The 27,018-nt window shown below is 38.0% G+C and overlaps 1 protein-coding gene across 25 annotated transcripts in view; it reads right to left on the reverse strand.

Moving 5' to 3' along the window:
• The window catches only part of kcnma1a (potassium large conductance calcium-activated channel, subfamily M, alpha member 1a), a 214,760-nt gene that overhangs the window by 135,738 nt on the left and 52,004 nt on the right, over positions 1-27,018 (reverse strand). For all 25 annotated transcript variants that reach the window (XM_048204318.1, XM_048204313.1, XM_048204309.1 and 22 more), the window contains exon 2: positions 20,034-20,198. In XM_048204318.1, coding sequence (XP_048060275.1) covers positions 20,034-20,198 — 165 coding nt within the window. The remainder of the gene's footprint in view (positions 1-20,033; positions 20,199-27,018) is intronic.

Raw genomic sequence — 27,018 nt, forward strand, 5'->3', positions numbered from 1 at the left:
TAATGTAATTAAAATGAATTTAAATAAATACAAATATTGTTACAAATCACACATTATTTGTTGTTTGTCACATGTAGTAGACCATTTTTGTGCCATGGGTAATAGGATTTTTCACCTGGCTCCCACTGCAAGTATATTTCAAATCTGTGGGAAGCACTGATACAGCACATTATTTAGTATGTACTGTAGCAAGCTAATATTTATTTCCAAACATAGCCATTCAAATACGTCATCCTTAAAAGATGAGATCTTTGGACAAGACTCTTTGAAGAGCATGCAACTGACTCACTCTCAAAGCCAACCAAACTGTCAGTGTATAAAGAGAAGTAAACCGACCCTGACATTTGATAAAACATTAGTCTACCTACGTCTTCCTTTTCATAAACAAGCAGCCAAAGCCTCTGTCGGAAGAATAGCTGCATCTCCAGCTCATCAGTGAAAGTCTGACCACACATACACACACTCAAACACATTTGAATCATTCAGTATTAACGCAGTGTTATCTTCTTCCAATGTCACATGCTTAATGTGATTCAGAATATTGTTTGAATCATCATGACAGCTCTTTTTTTCTCAACTTTTTTTTTTTTAATGGCAGAACTCTCACTTTAATATATTATGTATAATAAAGAAAAAAAGAGAGAAATTTTCATTTTTCGCTTTAGGCACATATAGTACGCACTCAGTCTTCCTCACCCACTACAGTAAAGCTGCCCACTTCAACTGCCAAAGGCAAAACACCAGTTTTCACTTTTCCAGCATCAGCTAGAAAGAGGCCACATAAGAGTTTTTACTTTTCCACAGCAGTGTTTGATCTGTAATTAATTGAGTTTTAAATGCATCTATGAATTTATGCCCCTTTTTACTTTGTAGTTGCATTAATCAGCTACCTAGTTTCTTTCCAGTAGTTTTTTCTTCATTTATAGTGACTTTCACTAAATTGCCAATATAGGCCCTGTGGAATAACCTCAGGTTAAATGACTTGCTTAAGTGCTCAATGATAATTGTTCCCATCTCTTCCCTTTCCCTTTCATGTGACTGTTTTCTGGTTGGCAGCCCGTATTCTTACAATAACGCAATCCTTACCACAAATATATTTATATATTGCACTGAAACATGTTTCTAAAATGCACTGCAAACAAGCTTGTAAAATGGTCTATACTTCAAAAGATTTCACATCATCTAAGAGTTCTTTAGCTCTTCTTTAGCTCATGTGCCAGTTTTCGGCAAAGGGAATATTGCAGTAATTAACATGCATGGTATTGTTATTGTAGGCACTTCAAAATACTGTGAATAATTTTAGATGCTTTTTCTGAAATTTGTTTAGAATTTTAAAATACACATTAGCTTCTTTTCCATTAGCTTTTTAAATATTACACAATTTGATTTTTCACATTGGACTGAACAAAAAAGAAAATGCAAATTCAATCTCTGACAGAAGGTCATGTTTATGGAACAGCAGAAATGCAGCGGTTACCCCATTACCCACAAAGCATCACAAAGAGAAAAAATGAAATTCGAACAGACTCCACGTGTTTTCAAACAGCCATTCAGATTTTTGTATTTGCAATAGTATTTATCAAACAATGCCAAATGGTTAAAGACTTAACATTTATTTTCTAGTACTGTCAAATGTTTTTTTTTTTTTTTATTAATTAAATCACACATCTTTACAGATTAATTTGATTAATTCCACCTAACACTAAAAGAGTTTATATATTTTTATATTGTAATAATTTCACAGTGAATCTCGAAATTAATGTAAAAACATGATAAAGATAGTATATTTTCAATATTTGTTTAATGGCATTTCTTTACTAAGTACTGTAAATGAAGCCCAGTATCATTGATATTAATACAAGTACTGACGTTTCTGGGGATGAAATGAGTATAGCCATCCAACATTACAGTATAATTGAAAATCATCATTTTTAACATTTAATAGGCTTTTAAAAGATAACTTTTAATTTAAGTGAACTTAAAACAATCTTCACATAAAACCATTATAATAAATGTTGCATATAGCTATGCCTTTAATATAGCAGGGATCAATGCTAAGGATTTTTCCACTGGCCCAGTCAGGCCCTGCCAAAATTTTCTAGACATTGGTTAAAATTCATTCTTTATTATTGTTTTTTATAATTGTCAGTGCTCAACATTAATGCTTGTCCAGGACAAGTGGATATTTTTGAAGGGGCAAGTGAAAGAGAATTTTACTTGACAGACCCAAAAAGTAGCCTGATTAAATCTTCAATAACAAACAATAACAAAAGAAAAATATTAGTTTAGAAACTTTGGCCACCAAAAACGTTTGGGCAAAAATGACTTATTATGACTATTACATTCAGTGTAAACAGCGACTGACAATGGATAATGTATTGTCGTAACAAGGTCACATCAGTTGAGGCTCGCACAGCCTGTCTGTGTGTGTGAGACTCAAAGTCACTTTCAAGGAAAGTCTGTTCACTCAGCAGCCATATTTGCAACTCCTCCAGGCAGCTATTTTGGGCATCCAAGTCAAAGTCCTATCTATTTGGGGAAATCCTGAAATCTCAAAAAAAAAAAAAAAAAATACCATTAAAAATGCATGTATTTCAGGCTGGACCAGCCAATGCACACGTGCAGTCCAAAGCACGTCTCGGACACTGACTATTTTTATAGCAACCAGAGCTTCTAATTACTGTGGTGACTATACCAACTGGCGATTGGCTCTTTAATTTAGAAGGTGGAACTTATTCTGCCATATTGCAAGTTGCACATTCTCCCATTCATATTGACATGAGTGTCTTGGTATGTTTAAAGTCTTTGGTGAGACTCTCGTGGAGTTTTATACAAGTAGCTAATATTAAGTGATTTATATTTTAGACACAGTATTGACCGTTTTTCCTCTATTTCGCCAATAGTCCCAGCACAATTATTGCAACCCACAGCTGTTTCGTTACCGAATGATTGAGCATTTTTTAATGAATCAGGTGAGCCAATGATTCAATGACCCATTCATGAAGTCAATCACTTGCTTCAATCCTGAATAAATAAGTCGTTAGAATGAATCAGTTGAATTAATGACTCAATGAAACTCTGAAACTCTGGTAACTCTGGTAAAACTATGAAAGACTTGAGTGATTTCCACTTAAACAAAATCCTCTGTGGTGATCTGATGGGGTTATAACCTGCTGAAGTGTGTTAACAGATTGAAATGCCAATCAGGCAGTGAATTAGATGCACTCCAGGGCATTCTGGGAGGTGAACTGAGCAAGCATATCTTTCAATGCTGTTTCATATTGAAGTCAATCGTAATAATCCCATCTAGTGAACACTGAATCCTACTCCTCCTCCCCACAAGATTTGTTTCATTTGAGTGTAGATCTTTGCTCTGCACTAACTGACTTATGTCATGGAAAATATGTGGTGGTGGAAGGTGCCGAGCAACCCTGTCCAATCTCTGCTAATCTAGAAACAGAATCTTAGCACAAGTAAACGGATCTTAAGCAAAGCTAGCACGTTCCAAATGCTGCTGTCTATACTAATAAGCAATTAAGTGTGTAAATGTGACCCTGGTGACAACAGCATATTCTGAGGAAATCTGAGACCAAGACCCTCAATCATGCACTACAGGGCAAGAAGATCAAACCATAACGTCTACCTGAAATGTGGTTCCAGACACTCAATCCAGAACCTTATATCCAGACACATGTGTGTAGAATTCCACTGAAAGCTCTGCAGAATGTTTGCACCCCTTGAGTTTAATAAATCGTGTGACCGTTTTGAAATTGCTTTCAGCAAACAAAGAGTGCAGTATTCTCATACCTATTTAACACATCATATTTAACACAGTACAAAAAATAAATAAAAAAATATTTTGTTTTACAAAAAAAAAAAATACTATTTCAGTCTTTCTATTTCAAAATTATTGTTCAGTTCAAATGTTACTTTGTAATTATTTTGTGACATTTACTAGTAATTTATGAATAAAAAGTAAAACCTACACCACTTTTTTCAGTGTATGCAGAATTCTGCAGATTTTTCCTCTAATTCAGATGTGTTGTGTTGTGATGTGTTGATCTTGGTTGATTAGTTTTTTCAGCATGCAAACAAAACTTATCAACCCAAACGCTCGGGCCCAGTGTGAAGGGATTCTGTTACATTTTAAAATTGTGACAATTTTGCTGAAAATTGGTATTTGACTTATGAATATAAGCTTTAGAGTTGCCACATAAAAATAGAAGTACAACATAAAAGCAAATATTACAAAAAAGGTCTGACTGAGAAATGTCGTCACAGACTATATTTCTTTATGCATTCAAAGCAAGAACTTGATCCTGAAATCTTACTTCTCAAAGTCTGAAAAGAACTGAAATCTTCCACCCACTGCCTCTGACTCAACCTGCCTTAATCTAGCAAAGTCTGCCGGTGAAAAGAGGCACCTATGTGTGTGTGAGAGTGTGTGTGGTACATTCACACTGACAGTTGATATATAATCCCTTCATAGAACTCAAATGAATTAGTTTCTGCTTGTCCACTTTCTTAAAGAGAGCAGGAAGCATAAACTATGAGCAGCCCAAACAGAATCTGGGGACTTTTTCTGCACTTTCGAATCGATTTAAACATGGTAAAATATGTTAAATAGACCTGAATGTAGCTTAAATCAGTATGTAACTAGCTAAAGCATTTAATAAAGGTAAGAGAGATGTGTAGAACTTTGTGAATGACAGGCATTCCAAATTCTATGGAAATCTGCAGAGTTTTCTGGGGAATTCTGCAGGCGTAGATTCCGAATGGGTCTCAGACAGCTTGAAGAAAGAAGCAGACACATTATAGCACCAGACAATCAGAGAATATAACACAAAAAGCACAATGAAAATGCTTGTAAGCAGGCTGAAATTTGAGGTTAACTCACTACAAATAGTATTTTGAAAGAAGAGAGAGCATGGCCGAGACGTCACCTGAGACAAAATAAATACGAAAGGCTGACATCTAAATCGAATTCATTAAGGATAAAACAAAACAGAATGCTAGAGGATTGAGGGTAATTTTCCGGTTCTAGATGCCTGTCTATGAGCTTCCTGACATCTTTCTGTCTCTATGAATTGATGAGTTCATGTTGAGCTCAGACCCTTCTGCGTCAGTAAGCAGTCTGTGAGTCAGCCTCATCCATTTATCCTCTCATGCACTCACACACACACAACAGTAAACACACTCGCACAACACTGCACTCTGCACTACTTCCCACATCACCTGTTAATCAGAAGAAAAAATTACATCATTGTGACATATTACAGATACTCCGGCTAAACACATGGACAAGTAACAGACCCAGGGTACTCAACAGGTGGCCAACGGCTGCATCCGGCCCTTCAGCATTAAATGTGTGGCCCGCGTCATGCTAAAATATGAATGTATTTTTATTATAATTTGCGTTCAAAAATAGCTTGAATATTTCTTTGGTTTTTACACGTACACTAGGGTAGCCATATACTGTGTGAGACACACATTTAATCATCAGCACAGAACGCACAGTGTACGCACACAGTGTACGCGCACAGCACGGTTTTTCTAACCTAAATGAACAACGTACGTCACTTTGCATGTGCGCTTTGAATAGTTTTTGGCACTAATTTAGTTTGTCCACAAGGTGTCAGCACTGAAACGGGCCATTGTTTCATAGTCTAAAGCCCGGGATACACTGCACGATTTTAGCAATCCTCATTACAAAACACACTGTGCGACATGGATCCACTGAACTTGGGTACGACAAGCACGTAGACAGTACGATGATGACACCTATTGACTCGTAGGCTACGATCAGGGCTGGGGAGTAATGGAATACATGTAACGGCGTTATGTAATCAGGATACAAAAATCCAGTAACTGTAATTCGTTACAGTTACGTCAAAAAACAATCTATTAATCAAACAATTAATTAATTAATAATGAAACCTTTGCAAAGCAACCCTGAGTACACTATAAAAAGTATTAAAAATGTGCAATGGAGTATTAAAAGAATAAAAAAGATGTTTCCGTCTTACTGACAGACTCATCAGTCAGTGAGCAACAGCCAGACCTGAAATTACTTGTGAAAACAATGAAAACTTTTCACTAGGAATAAGGACTTCTTCATCAGCTTTATTTGCTCAAGAATGTTTTCTTAATGCATTTTGGGAATTTTTTTCATAGTCTAAATGCATTTTTGCATTAAGTATACAGCAAGACAAACTATTAATTCTTTTTTTTAATGCCAATAATTTTTCATGTTCAGTGGCACTTTAAGTAGGACAACCATTAAAGGACTAGTAAGCCTAGTAAGCTAGATAAACTTGTAAATACTACAAATTTTATAAATAAAAATAAAACTACAAATATTGTCTTAGGCCTAAATAAAAGTCTTCTGATGCAAGTTGTAATTTGTGGCCCTTTGCATTTTACATGGTTTAAAGGGTTAGTTCACCCAAAAATGAAAATTCTGTCATTTATTACTTACCCTCATGCTGTTCCACACCCGTAAGACCTTCATTAATCTTCGGAACACAAATTAAGATATTTTAGTTGAAATCCGATGGCTCCGTGAGGCCTCCATAGGGAGCAATGACACTTCCTCTCTCAAGATCCATAAAGGTACTAAAAACATATTTAAATCAGTTCATGTGAGCACAGTGGTTCAATATTAATATTATAAAGCGACGAGAATACTTTTGGAGCGCCAAAAAAACCAAAATAACGACTTATTTAGTGATGGCCGATTTCAAAACACTGCTTCAGGAAGATTTGGAGCACAAATTAATCAGTGTATCGAATCTGCTGTTCAGAGCGCCAAAGTCACGTGATTTCAGCCGTTGGCAGTTTGATACGCGATCTGAATCATGATTCGATACACTGAGTCATTTATGCTCCGATGCTTCATGAAGCAGTGTTTTGAAATCGGCCATCACTAAATAAGTCGTTATTTTGTTTTTTTTGGCGCACCAAAAATATTCTTGTCGCTTTATAATATTAATATTGAACCACTGTACTCACATGAACCAATTTAGATGTGTTTTTAGTAGATTTATGGATCTTGAGAGAGAAAATATGTCATTTCTCCCTATGAAGGCCTCACGGAGCCATCGGATTTCAACTAAAATATCTTAATTTGTGTTCCGAAGATTAACGAAGGTCTTATGGGTGTGGAACGGCATGAGGGTAAGTAATAAATGACAGAATTTTCATTTTTGGGTGAACTAACCCTTTAAATGTGGCCCTGATGGTGTCCGAACTTGAGTACCCCTGAGTTAGGCATTTAAGTTTCTTTCTATGTGAACATGAACTTAAAGGGATAGCTCACTCAAAATTGAAACTTGTCATCAATTACTTGACCTCTTGTTTTTCAACCTCTTCTTTGTTCCACATGAATTTTGCTTAAAATCAGCATGAAATTAAAATTCACCCTATTTTCTAAATGCAAATGCTCTGCCCCTGCTTCAACTTTTGAGTGCAACACCCACATCTCAAAATCCAATCACCAACCAATGGAGAGAATCAAGTCTTCATAAGTTATTAGACTTTGAATATAGTACTTAAGCCACACTGACAACTTTCATGGTGCTTTTTGTAGCATGACATTATAAACTTGTTTGGAAAAACGTAGAATCAACATTCTTTAAAATGTATTCTGCATCTACAAAAAAAAAAAAAAAAGAAGAAGAAGAAGAAGAAGAAGAAGAAGAAGAAGGAGGTTGGTTTGGAACAACATGAGCTTTATTAGTTCATGACAGAATCTTCATTTTTAAGTTAACTTTAAATATAGAACAGAAATACTACCATGCTATGATTATCACAGAGCTAACGTCAAATTTGGCCTTGATGCCTAGAGAAATACCATCCAAAATAACAATTACTTGAGGGTTACTTGGCTTATTGAATTAATAATAATTAAAATGGCCTTTTAACCATTCAATCATGTCCACTTCAGTACAATGCCTACAAGATACTTGCACAGTCACCATATATTCATGGGTCAATTGCACTGAATCCATAAAGTCTAGGGCTAAATTTAATAGATAGTACCAACCGCATGCAAATCATGGCCCTGGAATTCTTGGCCAAGCATAAATAGCATTTTGAATATGAAAAATCATTATTTTTCTTTAACCAAGAGTCTGAGAGGCTTGTTTTAATTATCTAATAGCCATGGTTTCTTTGCACATGGAAAACCTGGAACATTGTAATTAGCTAAGTGGTCTTGAATAACCACAGAATAAACAATAAAGGGCACACTGTCGAGTCAACCCAACGCTTAACAGTCTCTTGAAACAGAAGGGTTATAAAAGTCAAATTAAAGCTTGGCCTTGTGTCCACTGACTCTAAGATAGCAGACATTTTAACAGGAAGATGAACTTTTGCACAAATAGACATCTGAAAGATGGGTAGTTTATGAGAGTTGCTGTCTCTTTGATATGAGAAATTAAGCAGGACCTGACACCAAAGCCCCCATTTTGTGAGTAAACATTATTGATTGATTCCCAAAACATTAAGATAAAAAGAGGGGGTTAAATGTCAGATTAACCAGTCTCGTCTCCTATTTGACATTAGCATGAGTGTGTGTGTGTGTGTGTGTGTGTGTGTGTGTGTGTGTGTGTGTGTGTGTGTGTGTGTGTGTGTGTGTGTGTGTGTGTGTGTGAGATGGGGCTACAGCTGGGTGGTCCTGAGATGCGTCTTATCTTCTGACCTTTCAAAGGATCAAATGGAAAAGAGGCTAATCTATCCCAGTATGGCTGCCACGGGCTTCATCTCTGTGCAGAAGAGATTGGAGAGATGGTTGTCTAATGAATCAAGGAATAAATGCTGGAACATGAGTCACAGCTTCTTAATTACTACAGCTCATTATGAGAATTGCATGGAAATCATTAATTTGTACAAATTGAGACAAAAAAAGCGATGCTAAAGTTAGCCAACTGAAACTAATGAAGACAACTAACATCTCAAAAGTAAGCAACACAGGAGATCTCTCTTCCTCTCTCTCTCTACATATATGTTACAAAGATATGTACATATATAATATGTATATGTACGATTGGATGGATGGATGGTTTTCAGGGTTATACACTCTATAAGAGGCAGTCACAGCAAGCTGTTTGTGAGCCTGTATTCGTCCCTCTCTCATGAACTGCTTTGAACTGACACTGCACTCCAGAGTCTCAAACCGTTCCAAATCCCATCCTGCCTGCTTTCATCCTGCAGTAATCCACAGCGGACACGTCTCTACTCTACTGTCCACAGATACATTACATGGCATGATGCTTTCATGGACAAGTAGTAGTTAGCATTTCCTGTGATGAAAGTGAGACTATTATAGTTATTATAGTATATAATACATCATATCATATTATAGTCCTTTGCATAATGTCATAATATAGTTTCACCCAGTGTCACTGCAGCACCCAAGCCTCAACATGCTTTCAGAGTATATTTTTAAAATACATAAAAACAGTTCTAAACAGTATTCTATAGTATGCACAGTACTAAATATTTCCTCTGCCAAATTTTTATTTAAAATTTTGACTGCAAAATAACAAAAAAACAAAACACCATTTAAATGTGTAGTTCTTTGCAGAAATATTTAACTTGTCAATAAATTAAATGCTTTTCACATGAATTGTGAATGTACAGGAGGCTAGATTAGCTTCTTTTTTTTTAAACATTTGCATAATTGTGAATACTTTTGCCAGCTAGATTTGCATTCAATATAATGCTATGAGTAAAGATAGTTAAGAGAGTAAAGATTTATATACTGAATGAGGTGCATAATAAAAAATGCAACTACATAGGCCACGTTCACACAGCAGCAGAATACAGTTGTCAGTCCTGTACTTGAGTCCTTAAAGGGATAGTTCACCCAAAAATTAAAATTATACCATGATTAACTCACCCTCAAGCCATCCTAGGTGTATAAGACTTTCTTCTTTCAGATGAACACAATCGGAGACATAATCAAAAATATCCTTAGTCCTCCAAGGTTTATAATGGTTATGAACGGGGGGGGGGGCACATTTAAAAAAAAAAAAATGTATCCATCAATAATCAAAGTAATCCATATGGCTACAGTGGGTTAATAAAGGCCTTCTGAAGTGAAGGGATGCATTTTTGTAAGAAAAATATCCATATTTAAAACTTTATAAATTCAAATAACTAGCTTCTGGCAGACGACCGTACGCATACCGCACAAGTCGACTTGCGCCAAATGAGTAACCCCTGATGCAACAAACCCCTGACGTAGATGTTGGAGTCTCGTAAGCTTAGACGCCTCTTTGCTCTTCCTTTGCGTTGCATAAATAAGTGTAAGTTTTCATGTGTGTTTTCGGTAACTAACTAACAGATCTAACGCTGCTGTCGGTTAATGAAGATTTGACAGATGAACTCGCAGCTCAATTCTGGATTCTTGTCGTGTCAAAAGTGATAAGATTTTTAGTTTTATGGACATCGCCTTCTTTGATATTACTTTGATCACTGTCACTATGCTTACTGGTAAGAGAATACGGGCTTGACTCCCGTTGCACGTTCATACAGACAGTATTCAAGACGGTACCGTAAATTGCTGTGTGAACGGGACATTTCAAGACCTGTAAGTAAATGTGGTTATCAGTCCCAAAAACTGACAGTGTGAATGTAGCCACAATTCAGAACGTAGTCTCAATTCAATTTTCACTAAAACTTACTGTGATTTAACCAGACTTCACTTTACAACAAAATAAATGATAACAAATTAATTATCATATTCTCATTAAATTAATCCAAAACAAGACGAGTGGTATTGCGAGAATGAAAACGAAAATATAATATAATATAATAAATTAATGACAGACCATGACTATTCTGAAAGGTTTCATTTTTGAGTGCAGAAATGACACCGGACCGTTCGACCAGAGCGACTGCAGCACAAGGCTGTGACTGACCACACCCCATCTCTTCTGTTTTCATACACAAACAGCAATTCATCACAGAGAACAGGTCTGAGATCAATGCAGGATTGAATTGCCATCGATTGTTCTGACGAATGATGGCGATACAAATGAATTCTGAGAGTTTCTCACGTCACGGTGGAAGCAGAAGACTTTGAAGTGTCACTGCGTATGGTTAGCAGTAGCAGCACAGCCTGAAGAGGTTATTTCATCCCATGTCACTCTAAACACATTTATCGAACCAGTGAATTGTAGCAAACATTGGAAACAGAGGATGGGTTTTATTTCTCAAGTACTGAATCTCTTCACTGGGGAAAGCTGAATGTTTTGTGTTTGCTTGCTGTGAGTGGTGTTATGCACAAGGCGTGACTGTGCTCTCTGGAGGGGTGTTATTTTTGCGGTGGGTGTTAGGAGCTCCATTCCTCTCATCCCTCCATCTCAAACGAGATTTTTCCTCCAGCCTGTAAATTAGTTCAGCGGGAGAAACAAACGAGTATTGAATTATGCTAACCTGATCCTGTCTGAGTGCTGTCTTTGAAAACAAAGAGAAATGTTTTTCCCATCCTGGCCGTGGATAGCTTTGCTCTCTATTTTATAAACAATTAAAAAAAAAAAAAAAAAAAAAAAAAAAAAGCTTAATTAGCATTCATTTTCATCCTGTTTAAATTGCTGCAAGGCAGCAAGAGAATAAGGGTAAACTTCTATGTAAGTTTAGGTTTTAAGCTTTAACTGAGTAAATGAAATGCTGCCGCAGAGCTGCGTTACCACTGTTTTGGCAGCTTTGTACGATGAGAATTAATACAAAATGCAACATCTTTTGAAGAGGAAGACCAATTCAGCATGAAAATATTTTTTTAAAAAGAACACACATTTTGATAATTGATAAACTGACTGAAGATGTCTTTCTATCTTTGACACTCACATACATTTGGCGAATTTCGTCCAATAGTGACAATCACATGGAACTTTCAAATTGATTGTGAAGCAGCCGTTACCCACCACTTCGGCAAACACAGAGGTTTTTCAGATTTTCCAACACGTCATTCTCTCCATATTTACGATTCTTTGCAGCCTTTAAACCAAAAGTAACTCACCCCCGCTAAATGTTTACTCTGTGAATTCTTGCACCTGGGAACAATACAAGTCGACACCATTATGACTAAAAGTTTGCTAAAGAGTATTTCCTACTAAAGCAAGGCAGTATTTGACACCAGTAAGCATATAGCAGACTGGTGGGAGTGGCTTTATTAGGTTTATTATTAGGGTTAGGGCTTTAAAACAAACTGTGAGGTATATCCTATGTGCTGCCATGCAAACACCTGTTGTATTAAAGAATGAGGACAGAATATGAGGCTCTTTCTTAATCAGAATGTATCCGGACTACAGGTGGGAGGAAAATGTGCTTTATGTGGCAGATAATTACAAGGCAAATTCTCAATGTCACGCTTCACATGGGACTGATGACTTTGTCATTATTGTTGTTGTTTTGACTCATTTCTTCCTGCAATGACAGCTGTTGCCCCCAATGATAAGTTTACTGGCAGCAAAAGATTAACTCCAAATTAGAAATGCCCTCCGCAGGAACTCATAATTACGAATCCAGACGCACTCCATCACTGCCAGCCACCCGCTACGGAGCCGTATGGGTGTGCAGGCTGAATCTAAAAAGATGCTTAAAGTCCAGCAATAGAGCCGGGTCTGTGGTCAAGGCCATGTTTGGTAAGTCTGGTGGGTATTTATGTGCAGGGGTCAGAAGCTCAGAGGTCATTAGGGGGCTGATGACTGACACAGCACATTCCTTTGTCTCTCTCTCCCACGCCACGTAGTGGTGAAAGTCTGCTCCCTTCACACGTCTACAGCCTCTCCTGCACAGGTGGCTCACATACCCAGACCTGTTCCCAGAGTTCCAAGTGGGGGGCTGGAGGCATGAGCAAAACACACTGCACCTGTTAGGACATCTTGAACAGACGCAAATGAGGGATGGGCATTTCTGCCTGCTCAAAGGTTGGAGTAAAACTCCAGGAGATGCCGGGGGTTCCATCGCTGCTCATGTTTCATTGTTGGTCAATGTACTACAATAGCCACAGAAAGTGTTTGGACACTCAAGTCAGAAATATTGAAGGGTTAGTTCACCCAAAAAATGACATTTCTGTCATTAATTAATTACTCACCCCCGTGTCGTTCCAAACCCGCAAGACCTTTGTTCATCTTCGGAACACAAATTAAGATATTTTTAATGAAATCTGAGAGGTTTTTTATCTCCCATAGAAAGCAACAAAATTACCACATTCCAGAAAAGTAGTAAAGACAACAAAAAAGTGGTAATTTTGTTGCTTTCTATGGGAGATAAAAAAATAAAATAAATAAAAACTCTCGGATTTCATCAAAAATATGTTGATTTGTCTTACAGGTTTGGAATGACATGACATAATTAAATTACAGAATTTTCATTTTTGGGTGAACTAACCCTTTAATAATGTTAATGCCAAAAATGTATAGAATGTCAGTGCATTATAAACAAAGTATCAAAGCAGGTTTCATCTAGAAATAAATGATGCAAAACAATTTATAATTTGAGGTATCTTTGCAATTCTTTTCTACCAAGTGGAATTAAAGTGACTTTAAAGTTCACATTAGAGCTTTTCACACTGTGCTTAACCCTGGGTTATTGTTGTTCTGAACACCGCTTTTAACCCCAGGTACAGGAACGTTTCACACTTGTAATTTAGAAGCTGGGTTAGCACCGCTTTTAACCCGGGGTTATGAAACCCTGCTCAGAGGCATATTGCAGTGCCAAACCTGTACAGTGTGAAATTATGCGGTGTTAGAATGTTACAGCTAGACGCTTGGCAACAAACAACCAATCACGTTCTCATATTTGCCTGCTTTGAACAGTGACAGAAACACTGCACATTGTATATAAACAGTAAATTCAGCATTTGATAGGAAAAATATCACATCTGTCAGTCACCTCCATGTGTAACCAGACCAGTCTATAGATTTCATCTAACCTCTAAAACGCCAGACATTTGCCCTTCATTGTGCTTCCATGCCAAGTAGCAGCTGGGGTTTTAGTCACACTTCCTGTGGGTGGCGACTCATTTCCTCTGAGGCTAACGTTCTCATTTCATAGTGAGCCCTCTGGTGTCAGAACGAACAGGAAACTTTCAGAAAATGCAAGCCCCAACATAATCCATGCCTCCCAGAACGGCCAATAAAGCTGTCCGGGTGAAAAGAAAGCCACTTAAACCAATAAGAAAAGGTATGAAACGACTCATTAGGGAGCTGTTGCTAAGCTTCAATTAACGAAATCCCATCTCCTGCCATTAAAGGACAGAAAGCCGAACTGGTCTCCGATCAGCGGCTGCCGAGTCTTTGTTATTCCAGTCCGTGCCGCCCACACACACGCAGAGATAGAGAGAGAGATAAATCACATTTACAGACCAAGCCTGCCACTAAGTAATCCGTTATGACAAAACCAAATTCTTGTTTAGGTGTCTGATGATGTTTTAGTGCAATGGATGAGAAGAGGCAGATATATGACAGGCTGCATCAGCCATCTGGGAGCCCAGCGTATGGCTTAACACTACGACAGAAGAAGAAAACTGACAAATACAAAAGAGAGGCTGCTTTTTGAGCATACGTGGACATTTATCTAGAATATTAATCCTGCCAGCACCACAAAGGTTATTACTAAGTGTTGCTGACTGATGTGGCACCCATATATTGACCGATGATGCACAATGTTATTACGAGGGTTAAATGCTGTTCAAACTATACCACCACAGAGGATTTGCCTGGTGTCCATCATTTACATAAGACTGCAAGTGTCAAAGATGGAAGAACGACGATCATTTAGCCAACCATAATTCAGCACTGCCCGAGGAGACACAGCTAAACTGCAGTAGGTGGATTGTGATAGATCTTGTAATTAAATGATTCCCCTCGGGAAACACCTGACATGTTAGCACCCTCAAAATCATCAGGCAACCCTAATGAATGAGGGTATGTTCTTCAGGCTTCATTTTCATAATGTCACACCGCATAATACATTACCTACCTACCCAGACAGGTTCTCGTCACCCACATCTTTCTTGTCATTCTCTTATTTTCGCTGAGGATCCAAAGAGCCTGCCCGTTCTGAACATCACAATGACAGAGCCAAGGTAAACTGCTGTTGCTATGGTTACCAGCCAGGCTCGTCGTCCACGGATGCTCATTGCAATTTTACGCTGCAAAAAGAACCCTGATAGAGGGCACGAGTCCATACATCCACCCACATACACGCACAGAGCTCATAGTACATATGGGCTCTGAAGCACAGCTGCACATAAACACAGACACCCACACATACTCACTCACTATACTCACACTCTCACTGGCCCACAATGCAACATATGCACCATGCAAAACAGCACTGTGCAATTACTCTGGCAATTTCATCTTTCAAAAGTCCCTATGTGGTATTTTTTGTTTTCAGTAAAATATATATGTGACCCTGGTCCACAAAACCAGTCATAAGGGTCATTTTTTTGAATAAATAAGCTTTCCATTGATGTATGGCTTGTTAGGATAGGACAATATTTGGCCAAGATACAGCTATTTGAAAATCTGGAATCTGAGGGTGCAAAAAAAATCAAAATATTGAGAAAATTGCCTTTAAAGTTGCCCAAATGAAGTCCTTAGTAACGCACATAAATTTTGATATATTTATGGTAGGAAATTTACAAAATATCTTCATGGAACATTATCTTTACTTAATATAATGATTTTTGGCATAAAAGAAAAATCGATAATTTTGACCCATAGAGTGTACTGTTGGCTATTGCTACAAATATACCCATGTGACTTATGACTGGTTTTGTGATCCAGGGTCACATATATGGTGAATACTGATGCTTATGGGTAATTGTATTGTGTTGAAAATGATTTTACAATGCTTTACATGCGTTTAATATTTTGACTCAAATTTGCTACAATGATGATTTGGTTCAAAATGATGGTTCCTCTGAGTGAGGGGGAGAAATATTCACAAAACTCAAATAAATAAATAAAAGCACGAGAGAGAGAGAGAGAGAGAGAAAGGCTGATGAAAGCATTGCTCATTTGCAGAAATTGATGATATTCTCATGGGATGTGTGCAGCTCTGGTGTAACGAAGGCTTTCCCTCATAATAAATATCCATCATACCTAAAAGAAGCCAAGAGTCATCTCTAGCCAATGAACTGTTTGAAATTCAGAAGAGAACCTGAATGTCCACCTTCAGGTTGTGGTACATGTGACATTTTTGCTGTGAAATCTTTATTTTTATAAAGTAAACATAAGAATGTGTTTTATATTATTAGTAATATTTCAAGATAACTTAAGAAACTGACACTTTTTTAAAAATCATGCAAGTAACAAATACGATACATCAGGCTTTTAAGGAATGTTTATTTGTACATCTCTCAACCATCAATGTATTGCACTGCAATATTATCATTATTATTATTATTTGGAGATATACAAGCTATTATAATTTCACTTACTTTTTGGCATATACATTCAAAGCAAAAATTATTCAGACACTAGATATATTTTTTTTTTTTTTTACTAGAGGGTGCAGGACACTATAGTTCATTTATGTAAGTGAGGATAGCAAAATAAAGTAAACTGTGACATATTATACCCAAACATTCTTCATACAGTGGACTACCAGTAAAATTGATAAAAATTTGGGACCAAAAATTATTCAGACACTTTGACTTTGACTTTTTGCTTAAGTTATCTGACATAATTAAGATTAATTTTTCTTTAAATCTTTTTTTAATCTTGTCATATTTGATTACCATTTTTTTAAAACTATAGTGAATAAACTGTAATAATGAATGAAATGTTCAAGGTGTCTGAATAAATTTTGGTTTAACTGTAAATATCAGCAACTGCACCAAATTGCATATTTTTGCTCAGTTCGGGCCTCCGAGATGTTTTTTTCCCCTCCGAGTATGAGCTCAATATTCTCATATACAATATTAGCCATAAACGTATGATATATCAAATATGATACTCAACAAAAAACATGCAAACTTTTTTTTTCTGGCTATTATTTCCTATGTCAGGCTTACATTGTGTACAGTGGATGCTGGGAGATTTTTGGCCCATGAAAGATTGCAAGTTGATTTAGTGTACTGGCGTTGATTTGAGACATTATTATAGTCATAGCCCTGACACAACCAGCTGGCAGACCTTTAGTGTTCTTTTAAAGGAAGGGGCAGGAGAAGGCCAAAGGAGGAGGACACAAAGCACACATCATTCTAGGCAAGTTCAATGCACTTTGCCTCTTAGTCTCACTCCAAACTCACACAATGGAAAAAACCAACTGACATGTGGAAGCACTGAAACAAGTGCAGCTCCATCTATAGATAAGAATGTTAGGGTATAGAGAGCTCGGTTTCATGGTAGCACTGGTAGTACAACTGAGTGGTACATACTGTTTGCATTACAGTGTCTCTGAGCATCAGTCTAGAGATGAATTCCAGCCAGGCTATCACTTTCCATCATTTACCTCAAGGAAATATGATCCACTGGTACATCCAACCCATTAAGTTGTTTAGACAGAACTCAATAGCTTAGATGGAGCCATGGGAATAACATTCATTCATATCTGTGGGACCAAATAAAAGATCCACTTAATTTGTTTCACTTTGCTTTGAGCAAACAAATATGTAGCTGAATCAAACATATTCACATCACTATGATCAGATGCTTTCTTTACTGCTGTTTTCTCACCGCTATCATTTTAGTTGTGCGTTTATTTTGTTATTGAGAATAAAGCGTGCAGCACATATTTACATATTCATCTAAATGCCTCTCTCAGCAGCGTGAGTGGGGTCGGGATGTTCACTAACAGCTGCAAAGGAATTTCAAACTTCTTTTTACCCCTAAGCTAAGAAGGAAAAATAACTTCACTGTGAGTAGATCACAAAATGAACATTTGCTAACTCAGTTTCTCCACACCCCCGTTCAATTTCTTCTTCTTCGTTCTTAACTACTGCACATTTATGTATAAGGTCTGCAACTTCATTAAAACAATATTTGAACTCCATAACCTTAGACACAATTTCACAGATTCTCAAACCAGATCACAAAGGGCATTCTGAGTTGAGCAAGCACCCCTGAGCGGACTGAGCAAGCGAAGCAAATCTTCAGAAAGGCGCTCTCCGCTCTGGAGGAAATATTACCACTCTGCTCCGCTCACATGATCTGAATCAATCACATGTCCCAACACTAGAGTGACCACTCATGTTGTAGCTATATTGGCTACATTGTTGAGAATTAAGAGACGTTCACACTGACAGCAATTTTCAGAGACAAAGCATCCTGAATAGTTATTTTCAATGGGAATTGAGTAAAACTTTGCACCTGTAATTTCAATTTCTTCATGTCAGTGGCATCAGTTTGCAAGAACTTGCCTTAAAGGAGTAGTTCGCCCAAAATGTTTTATGTTCCACAGAAGAAAGAATAGAGGCTAAATAGAGCATTGGAGTAACATGAGGGTGAGCAAATGATAACAAAATTTCCATTTTTGGGACTATCCCTTTAATGTGCGGGCACATTTACTGTTGTTCGCCAAATTTTCAAATTCAAAATGCAGTCATTTCACTAGAAATCCATGCGATCATGAATTTTGCTTAAGGATGAAAGATTACCCCACGCCGATTTCACAAAATGTTCAATGTTCATATATCATGATTACATGAATTTATTGCATTGACCAAAAGAAGACTGCTTGGTTTGAAAGTGACTTCTGTGTGAGCTTTATACATCTCTATGCTATTAACAATAGACAATGGATCTTTTTTGCCTACCAAATTTCATCAAAATGTCGCCAATATGACCTCATCATAATTGTGAATGCTCCAAATGAAAACCATATTTAGGAGGTGCACTGAGTGGACTTGAATATTTCAATAGCAAAAAAAAAAGAAAAAAAATGGACGGTAAAACTGGCCATTCATGAACCAGCCACTGTGGTTAATGAAGTTAATTTCATAGTCTGTATGATACAGTTAGACCAGGGGTAGGCAAGTTCGGTCCTGCAGAGTTTAGCTCCAGCCCTGAAAAAAAAAAAACCTTCAGCTGACTATAGCCTTAGTAATCCTGAAGAGCTTGATTAGCTTGTTCAGGTGTGTTTGATTAAGGTTGGAGCAAAACTCAGCAGGACAACAGCTCTCTAGGACCGAACTTGCCTACCCCTGAGTTAGACACTAGTCGAGTAGGAACGTCTAATAGTGACCGCAGCACTTGGTGACCTTCAGTGATTTAATTGCTCTCAGTGTGAACGGCCCATTACAGATCAGTCATGTGCTGAAAGAGAAACACTAGACTGGACCAGTCTACTGAGGGCCCGGCTTCCCAATCCGGTCATGTACAACGGTCACCAGACCTGAAAGATGAGATGCAGAACTGGGAGAAAAATATTGAAGTCACAATAAATGAAGGACATAAAGCATGAATGCTGCGGAACGATACAGACACACCAGAGTGGAAAACCACAAAGCAAAATGGATTTCATCCATAATTTGCTGAAGGTTATAAAATTAGGACTGCTCTCATTTGCATAACTTTCCCAAAGTAAATGATCTTCATTATGTGGTAAATTGACTCAATTGTTCATAGTTAATTGACCTGTCCATGTCTAGCACTATGCAGGAACTAACAGCTGTGATGATGAGCGCCACCCACACGAGTCACCGCTCAGTATTACTGCGCTCCCAAAAGCCCTTTATTGTGCGAGGCATGCTAATGAGACCGTATTTAACAAAACACCCGTAAATCATCCGGGTATAATCCTGACCTCTAGAACCAGATATATGACTTGAATATGATCTGACAGAAACATACAAAAACAGAAAATGTCATCAGCAGTCTGCTAATTGTGTCATAGCATGTAACAAATGTTTTGTAAGGCATCAAATCCAAGGAATTAGTGAGAAAACATATACTTGGTAAAAATGAATAAATATGAGGGTCAGGTGCTCTGAATGTGACTGTGGAAGTATGTGAGAGAGCTTGTGGGCATTGAATAAAGCTTTAGTGGGTGTCTGTGTGTGGCCGTCTCACCAGAACTCTGCCGGTAAGGGTCTGTGCTGAGATCATGACCCCCGCCCAGTCTTTGACAGAGGTCATCCAGCCCACCTCACTGGCTGGGGCCTCATCTTTATCATTCAGGATCTTCGGTGGGCCATCAGCCTGACTGTTCATAGGATTATTCACCTTCTGTGCCTCCTGGAAAAAAAAGCACAAAGGCAGAAATGTAAGCAACAGGAAAGTTTTGAGATATAAACACTGTGTGGTGATATAAAATTTAGCACCATTGTAAATCTTTTGGTGGTTTTGATGAGATTTTATTCAAATAAAATAAAAAAAAATAATAAAAATAAAAACTTCACAGAAGTCTTGCAAGGCATTTAAATATAATCAAATGTGCTTATGTTTCTAGCATGTTATACGTTTGGCAACAATTCTTCTAACCCTAACTGATGAAGTGTGTAGCTTTTCATTTCTTAAACAACTATGTCGATTTTTTTAAATGTACCACATCATGGTCATATTCCAGGATAACAATGTCAAGATTCATCAGGCTCAAATGGTGAAAGAATAGTTGGGAGGGAGCATGAAGAATCATTTTCAAACATGAATTGGCACCTCTGAACCCAGACCTTAAATTCATCAAAAGTCTTTGGGACGTGCTAGAGTAGACTCCACAGAGCATTGTCAATACAAGATCTAGACCAAAATGTCAAGGTACAAGATCTTGATCTTGCACCTAGAAGAAGCATCAATTTTTGGTCTTATATTAACATATAACATGCTAGAAACATAACAACTACTTCAATAATGATCAAATCATAGTACCTTAAGCATTTGCCTATTTAAATCCAAACAGTGCCTTTTTTTTTCTTCTTCTTCTTTTTTTTTTTTTTTGGCCGGGCAGTGTATTTTGCCATAATATTACAAAAAGTTATAAATATGGAGATTTAATTTTCCAGCTATACCGTTCAGCCTTAATACAAACCTAGGACACTTCCTGATAAAATGTAATATTTATTAAAAAAAAAAAGCATAACAAAATAAAATAATGAAAAAATCATATAGAACTGAAACAGACATCATAAATAATATTTTAGTGTGTTATTTGTTATGTGTGCAATTCAATTAGTTAATTAGATGATTTATGCTTTGAAGCTTCAAAAAAAGGGAAAGCAGTGATAAAGAAACTTCAAAGTTCAATGCCAGAAACTGCATTCATAACACCCTATTTTTGCCTGTTTCTACAGCTTGACTCATGCTATAGTTTGACAGGCTAAAACCTAAATCACGTTAGACATCAAACTCGCTGTCAGGTTTCTGACAGCTGAGAGAGGCCTGAGAGGAAGCAGCAAGGAGAGGAGATTTTTGAGGCCCAGTAAAAGAGCATCTCTCAGACTGCCTGACGCACACAGCGCGGCTGGCGGTGTGTAGGCCGAGGCAGGGACAGCTATGATTCACAGGCTCAGGGAGTCGCTGTGGGATTCTGGGGTTACATCCGCAGGGCTAGGCAACACTTCACAGTCAGGTGGGTGGATGAAAATACAGCCATCATGTGCTCAGTGGTGCAGCCTGATGCTTTAGAAGCTGCACTGGAGGAATCACTCATATTCAACTGTGGGGTTGGCAGGGAACTAACACACTTGGGCAATGATGCATAAATAACAGCAGGTAATACTCTAATTTCTGCAAGAGCACAATCTTTTGAACATCTCTGTCTTCTCAGTGGGATCATGTGCTAAAAAGCTTTGTGTTTGGTAACAAAAACAAAGAATATTATCCAGTTTATCCCAATGAAAATGGAGTAGAGATCATAAAATGGCTAGTGATGGCTGATATATCACCAGGGAAACTGATAGTCATTAATTCTCTCATGTACATTTTGGCTTTATATCAACCTACTTTGAGGTATTGGTATCGACATCAGGCATGGAAGAACTATATTTGCCATAAAACCTATATTTGAATTTCACATTGTTACAAAAAAAATCTATTTCAAATAAATGCTGTTATTTTGAACTTTCTATTCACATTCGAAGAATCATAGCTTGCCTCCCTTACACTCACCCCCCTAAATCTCACTCCCATCCGGGTCACGGCACCAAATGTAACCGGTCCTACCCAACCAACTCCGAGCAGGATTCGAACCAGCATCTAACAAGGATGCTCTAGCATTTTTAGCCAGCTGAAAACGCCTAGCTGTGTCATAAATTCATGATGATTTTGTCTAGCAATACATCCCTAGAGGATGTATAGCACTCTAGTACTGCCACAGAGGACGCTAAGCTGTGATGGAAAGATGTATGGTTCAGGTAAGAGCAAAACTAATGAGAGTCTCAGGAGGAGAGAAACTCTTCCGTCATCAAGAGGGAAGAACAAAACACACATGCATCAGTGATATAAAACTAAACTCCAGGACAAATGAAAACCACTGAGCATTAATAAGCTACCTGCTCAATGCAGTCCAGGTTTACCACTTGTTACAGGTCCTGCTAGCAGAAAGCACCAGATTCTAAAGATAGCAAGAAAGAAAAGTAATTTTTGGATCTTGAGCTAATTGACTGAAACCATGAATGGAAAAAGCTGCCCAATAAAAACAGAGGTGTCATATATCAGCCTGTCTTCAGGGTATAGCATCCAGTAAGGTCGTAAAGACCATATATCACAGACCGGCATGCAGGTATTTTGAAGAGACTGGCACTGCAGGAGATCCAGACACAGCCATCTGGCTCCAGAAGTTGACCACCGGCACTGCACTGCACTGCACTTTGGGGAAGTCGTGGCCTAATGGTTAGAGAGTCAGACTGGTAACCCAAAGGTTTCGGGTTCGATTCTCAATATCAATAGGAAATAACTGAGGTTCCCTTAAAGGATTAGTTCACTTTGAAATGAGAATTATCCCAAGCTTTACTCACCCTCAAGCCATCCTAGATGTATATGACTTTCTTCTTTCTGATGAACACAATCGGAGATATTTTAATAAATATCCTGACGGATCTGAGCTTTATAATGGCAGTGAACAGGGGTCATGAGTATGAGCTGAAGAAAGTGCTTCCATCAACATCCATCCATCATAAACGTGTACTCTACACATCTCCAGGGGGATAATAAAGGCCTTCTGAAGCGAAGCGATGTGTTTGTGTAAAAAAAAAAAAAAAAAATCCATATTTAACAAGTTATGAAGTAAAATATCAAGCTTCCGCCAGACCGGACTCCGTATTCAATGTACGAAGAAAGTGTAAAACTCTTGCAGCTCAAAAAGCTTGCGCTACGTCCTATGCCTTCCCTATTCAACTTATTTAAAAAGTGTAACTGACTCGACGCCAGTTTACACTTTCTTTGTAACCTGAATACTGAAGGCGATGTGGCGGAAGCTAGATATTTTACTACATAACTCATAATGATTTGCTAATGGGGAGGCTGGTGTTTTAATTTGTGATTGTCAAAAAACAATCAAGTAAACTAGTCCTAAAATATGAGCTTGTTGATCAGCAGATCAGATTTCTCTGCCGTTCATGGGAACTTAACCTTCAATCCACAGTCGCGGCAGGAGTAGGTCAACAAAGGTGTGCTCTGCCTGTCCATCACACTCCAAAATATATCCCCATCTCCTCAAGCCTCCTCTGCCACATTGCACACATGCTTGGACCTGTCACTTGGTGTAAATACTGTAGTTGGTGTGCTGTGCCCACAGTGTGTACACTCGGATCAAGTTACGTTCTGATCGGATATCACCATGTGCTCAGCCTAGCCTGGAAAGTAAATCTTTGAGTGTGTTAGCAAAGCCACTCAAGATCTGAATCTATCGAGTTAATGAGAGCTATGCAGGGAAACGAATATAAAATCCATGCACCTGGTGACAATCATTTTAAATGAAACATGAATAAATAAATTAAAAAATTTTAAAAAAATAAAAGTGGGCTTTATTTTGCTTTGAATTATTTTAATTGATTAAAAATAACAATAACAACAACAATAATAACAGCCAAAATTTTTGACTCACCAGTGTATGAGTAATCTCTTACATAAATATAAACAAGTCTGAGTTTTACACAAATATATTTTGACTCAAATGAGTTTTCATTTTTGGTTTATCAGCCACGCTCGGGCAATCACGCTGCACACTCAACAAACTCACTGTCAAGAAGTAAATTTGTCAAGTTTAAAGCCGATTACTTCATAGGACATTCATGCTAACTCCACCTAAATCACAGTTCTCAAGCACCACATGCAAAAGAGAAAGCTGTGAGATGAGAGAGGTGTGGCGGTGTGGGGAAAGCCATGCATTATACATAAGGTCTCAAACTGATGGCTGTGCAGATTCGAGCAGACAATGTAAACAAGAAACAGTTTCTACTTCATTTGAGTGCTCTGTGTGAGCGATGAAGAAGAGGGGCTGTGGAACAGTGAGCCATGGGATACTCCATCAGATATTTTTTCACCTGTGATGTCAAAGCCTGAGCTGCATAGGGCAAATCCAGCCCTTTTCACAATGCAAACAGACAGAAGGCCTTAAGCAGACCAAGACCTGGCAGTCAACACACTGAATTTAGGGTGACCTTGTTCCCTGACCTCAACATTGTTTTTCTAACAATCTGTTCCAGGTCAGACAGGGCATTAAAGTTCAGCTAATTAAGAATTTCCACTGCCATTTTTGTGCCTAACAGGGTTTTTTTTTAATGAATTTGTTAAATGGTTAAATAGGATCCGTATCCATTTGTATTGCTCTATCTATATCTACCCATCTATTTATATTCATCTATTTATCCCTATATATACACACAGGTATTGAACGATGAAACTGAAACACTGGCCAATATAATGTTGGAGGTTTCACGCCTTTACATGCGCAGCCCGGTGGCTGAGTGTGAAGGTTGAATTAGCAGAGCAACAGCACAGCTGTATAAAATATTGCAATCCACACAGCATAATGGGAGACATTACAGAGTTCAAAAGAGGACAAATTGTTGGTGCGAATCTTGCTGGCTCATCTGTGACCAGGAAAGTCTTTGTCGTGTATCGAGAGCTATGGTACCAAGGGTAATGTCAGCATACCACTTCCTGGGTCGAACCACATCCACCAGGAGTTTGAAAGGCTGTCTGAAAGGGATGTCCAAGTATTAACCTGGATTGTATCCAAAAAACATAAAACCACAGCTGGCCAACTCACTGCAGAATTAAATGTGCACTCCGACTCTCCTTTTTCCACCAAAACTGTTCGTCGGGAGCTCCACAGAGTCAATATTCAAGGTCGGGCTGCTATAGCAGACTATAGAATAACACAAAACGCGTCACTCGTATTGTTTTGAATGGGCGAAAGTGCAACGCCCAATATGGCGGAATAAGTCCTGCCTTCTAAATAAGAGCCAAACGCTCCTCCTGTCGACAGACGTTAGAAGCTCCGGTTCCTATAGAAACAGACACGTGCCTCTGAAATGAGGCAAAAGTGACACACATTTAGGGCTACGCATGCGCATTAGCTTGATCCAGCCTGAAAAATACAGTTTTTTGAGACAGTTTATGAGACAGTTGTTGTCAGATTTCATTGGTGATTTCAAATCTAAAATTTAATTGAAAGCTTGGCAAACAACTTTGGAGAATTTGATGTTTCCCCATTCAAAGAGATAGGAACTGCACTTGAATGCCCGAGAGGCGTTTCAAAGATGGCCGCCAAGTGAAATGACTTGTCTTAAAGGGACTAAACCAATGGCAAATGTCAGTTTGCCAAAAGTGCAAATATTGGGCTGTGGACAATGTGAAACATTTATTGTTCTCTGATGAGTCCACCTTCATTGTCTATCCCACATCCGTGAGAGTTACGGTGTGGAGAAGCCCCAAAGAGGCTTAACACTGGACTGTTGCATGTCCAGAGTGAAGCACAAGGGTGTATCAGTGATGGTTTGGGCTGAAATATTATGGCATTCCCTACTGTGCTTGATGGGCATGTCACTGTCAAGGACTACTGGAGGACCGTGTGCACCTAAAGGTTCAAACATTGTACCCTGAAGGGGTTGCCATGAATCAGCATGATAATGCACCAATACACACAGCAAGATTTGTGACAGAATGGCTTAATGAACATTAAAGTGAAGTTGAACATCTCCACTGACCTGCACAGTCACCAGATTTAAATATTTTTGAGCCACTTTGGGGTACTTTGAAGGAGCATGTCACAAAACATTTTTCTCCACCAGCATCGCATAGTGACCTGGCCACTGTTCTGGAAGAGGAACATACTAATAAATTATTGTGGTCTAAAACCAGGTGTTTTCAGTTTCATTGTCCAAGCCCTGTATTTATCCATATCTATCCATCCATCTGTTCACACATGATCTCTAAATAGTAATTTACTAGTAAAGATTGTATATATGAACAGGGCTAATATCTATTTATCCATCTATCCAAGTATTTCTATTTATTCATCTCTCTCTCTCCCTCTCTCTCTTTTCCATCCATTCATCCACCCATCCCTCCCGCCCTCTCTCTTACACAGCTTCCATCATCTCTCTCTCTATTTATATGCAAGCAAACAAAACAGATAAATATTGCAGTAAATGTAATTAACAATAAATGAAATGAAAGATGTTGCATATTTTGACAGCTGAAACAGGGTTGAAACAGGGTTGATATGCCCTCACTTGGGAGTTCCAGTAATAATGAATGGCAGAGAGCAGGTCATGTGACCAAGGCTGATCTAACAAGACTTGGCTTTAGAGCAGCTGTTCCGGCGACTTCCATTTGCATCACTGGGGAAAACTGTACTCCATAGCGAGTGCTATTTTTAGTTTCACCCAGGGAGCTGGAAAAAAACAGTGAATCCGAACATGCTCTGTTTCCCATTTGCTATTTTAATATCAGTACAGTTAACCAATCTCACAGGGTGACAATTTCACACTACAACATTGTAAAACAGATAGGGGCAGATAGAGTTACAAACCTAAAAAAAAAAAAAAAAAAAAAAAGCATAATTTGTTTGCTTTTCTATTTCAGAATGACTGTGACATTCATACACAACATT

The sequence above is a fragment of the Megalobrama amblycephala genome, linkage group LG10, assembly GCF_018812025.1.
Source record: "Megalobrama amblycephala isolate DHTTF-2021 linkage group LG10, ASM1881202v1, whole genome shotgun sequence".
NCBI classification, from domain to species: Eukaryota; Metazoa; Chordata; class Actinopteri; order Cypriniformes; family Xenocyprididae; genus Megalobrama; species Megalobrama amblycephala.